The following is a 3,077-nucleotide window of genomic DNA, read 5'->3' as shown; positions in this document are numbered from 1 at the left end:
AAGGCTGAATAAGGAAGAAATACAACGTCTGAAGAGATCAATTATTAGTAAAGAGATTAAATCAGTAACTGAAAACTTCCCAACCAAAAAAAAAAAAAAAAGGACTAGATGGCTTCACTGGTGAATTTTACCAAACATTTATAAAATAATTAATGCCAATCCTTCTCAAACTCTTTCAAAAAATTGAAGAGGATGGAACACTCCCAAACTCATTTTACAGGGCCAGCATCACCCTGAAACCAAAGAACACTACCAGAAAAGAAAACTACACACTAATATCACTGATGAACATAGATGCAAAAATTCTCAATTAAATACTAGCAAACCAAATTCAACAGCAAATTAAATGGACCCTTTAACACAATCAACTGAGATTTATACCTGGGATGCAAAGACAGTTCAACATATGCAAAATAAACCAATGCAATACATCACATTAATAAAATGAAAGAAAAACATCATATGATCTTCTCATAGATGGAGAAAAAGCATTTGACAAAATTCAACATGCAATTAATTCATGATGAAAACTGCTAGCAAATTAGGTATAGAAGGAATACACCTCAATGTAATAAAGGTCATATATGACAATATCACAGCTAACATTATACCCAGTAGTGAAAGGTGGAAAACTTTTTCTCTAAGACAGGAACAAGACAAGGGTGCTGACTCACTACTCCTACTCAACACAGCCCACTATTCGACACAGTACTGAAACCATAGTACTCCTAGCCAGAGTAATCAGGCAAGAAAGAAATAAAAGACACCTAAACTGGAAAGGAAGAAGTAAAATTGTCTTTAATTGCAGATAGTATATTTTATATACAGAAATTTCTAAAGGCTCCATTGAAAAACTGTTAGATCTAGTCATGATAGAAGAATAGGTTAACGCTGTGCTTGCCTCCTCCCACAACCACATCAAACTTGCAACTAAACTACAGAAAAACCATAATTGAGAACCACCTGAAGTCTAGATGGACAAGTCCTATAATTAAAGAAGGTGTCCTATACAGAAGAAGCCATGTCAAGACTGGTAGGAGGGGCAGAGATGTAGAATGGGCTGGTCCCACACCCACCTGTGGCAGTTAAAAATCAGGAGGGGGGCCGTTGGTTAACAGTTGGCTTGGGATGCCAGCTCTGAGCAGCAGGGCCCCAGTTTGGATCCCACATGAGGGCCAGTGACACTGCGCCCTCTACAGCTAAGATGGTGAACAGCTCGACCTGGAGCTGGGCTGCTATGAGTCGNACAAATTAAATTTTTCCCAATTTAAGTCTACAATGACTCAATTCCTCAGATCTTGATGAGTCACCTATCAGTATACTGAAGGACTAATAATGTTGAATGTTTGGATGGGAAGAAAGCAACAGGAAAGTTTAAGAGTAAAGGTCAATAAATTTTTTCAATAAAGGGCCATATAATAAATATTTTAGACTTTTTGAGCCACATTTATTTCTTTGACATATTCTTCTTTATTTTCCTTTACAAACCTTTAAAAAAGTAAAAATGTTTCTTACTTTGTGGGCTGTTTGCCCAGTCCTATTCTAGTAAGTTTGGGCTATATTGAGATGTTCCAGTGGACGTTTTTGTAAAAAGCCATACTAAAGGCCCCTGATATAAGGATGGACAATCTCCAAATAGAAACTGGGGGTGCTTTGTGTCCCAATTATGGACTGCAGGCAATGAAGTATAAAATTATTCAATTATTAATTATTCAATTTCAAACTGAATAAAGTAATAAAAAATGAGATGGCCAATCATAATGAAAATTCATTACTTCTCTACTAACCACAATTCTTAAAAAAACTCAAATAATAGTCTTTTCTACTAATGACTTTTAAGAAATAAACTTGCTTTCCCAAGGTAAAAATTCTCTATATCTTATTATGCTTTTTTGGCAGGTTCCACATTCTGAATGCTTACATACTGGTGCTCTAAACCACTCCTCATTAAGGTTTAGAAATCAAAAGAATTTAGATGACTTCTTTAAAAATGAGGACACATTAAATTAAGTTCCAGGAATGCAATGCTTCATTCATAGTTTAAGTTAGTGGTTCTTTTTTGTAATAAAAGTACCAGAGGATGTCACAGTGACTGAATATTTGGCTTTCAAATTCAGCCAACTCTGCTAAGGGTCTGACAAAATCCCCAATTCACCAAACCAAAAAAAGACAGAGATAAAGCTGGGTAGAAGGTCTGGATTTCAGACTCTTGGCTCACTCATAACTAGCAATGAGTACTCCCTGCTTTTTATAGGTTACAACTTTTTATAAAGGTATGAAATAATCTATTTTAATTTCCATATTCTTACCCAGATCTGTATCTTTTTTCTTCACAATAGTCACTAATTGCACTCCTAAAAAAGGAGCTTATCTTTTGTGTACTGGTTTATAAAACAAAAGAATCCAACTTAAAAAAATAGCTACACGTTATGAATCCATGATTTCGAAAAGACTGCCTTCTATTAATATCAGCATTTATGTTTTACCTGACTCATGTGGAACGGAAAACAGAAGAGTATGAGGTCCAGGGTGCTTCTCTGTACAAGTACACTTGAGTCCTGCACTGAAGTGCTTACTGCTTCTACCTGAAATAAGAAAGCCTTTAATATCTATTGTCTATTACACTGGGAAACATTTACCATAAAAATGTAACAACTCTTCATTTTCTGCCATAAATAAAAATATGCTTCTGAGTATCTTATCAATAATTAAATGTATTTATATTATTTTGAATACATAAATCTATTGTGTTCATTCAAAAATTAAGGAGCACAAAAGAATGTCTCCCAATCACCCAATTTCCTTTTTGCAAGTAATTTGCAAGTAACCAATGTTACTAGTGAATACTTTCTGTAAATATAAGTAAATAAAAATACACATGCACATATCCCAAACTCTGCCTTTTTCATTTAAAAATAGATTTTGGAGCTCTTTCCTAATCACTACATAGAGAGGTTTTTTTTATGGCCACTATTTCATAGATAAACCCTAACTTATTTAACTACACTACTAATGATGGACATTTATAGTGTTTGCAAACATTTACTATTATAAATAATGCTGCAATACACTTATAT

At 34.2% G+C, this 3,077-nt stretch overlaps 1 protein-coding gene across 1 annotated transcript in view; it reads right to left on the bottom strand.

Moving 5' to 3' along the window:
* DOP1A (DOP1 leucine zipper like protein A) overlaps nt 1–3,077 on the bottom strand; it is a 92,011-nt gene that overhangs the window by 63,585 nt on the left and 25,349 nt on the right. Inside the window, exon 8 of the mRNA XM_019652491.1 lies at nt 2,487–2,585. Within this exon, the coding sequence (XP_019508036.1) occupies nt 2,487–2,585 (99 nt within the window). The remainder of the gene's footprint in view (nt 1–2,486; nt 2,586–3,077) is intronic.

Source organism: Hipposideros armiger, unplaced genomic scaffold, assembly GCF_001890085.2.
Source record: "Hipposideros armiger isolate ML-2016 unplaced genomic scaffold, ASM189008v1 scaffold_180, whole genome shotgun sequence".
NCBI lineage: Eukaryota > Metazoa > Chordata > Mammalia > Chiroptera > Hipposideridae > Hipposideros > Hipposideros armiger.
Note: the sequence above shows the minus strand (reverse complement) of the source record. Positions and strands in the feature narration are given on the sequence as shown.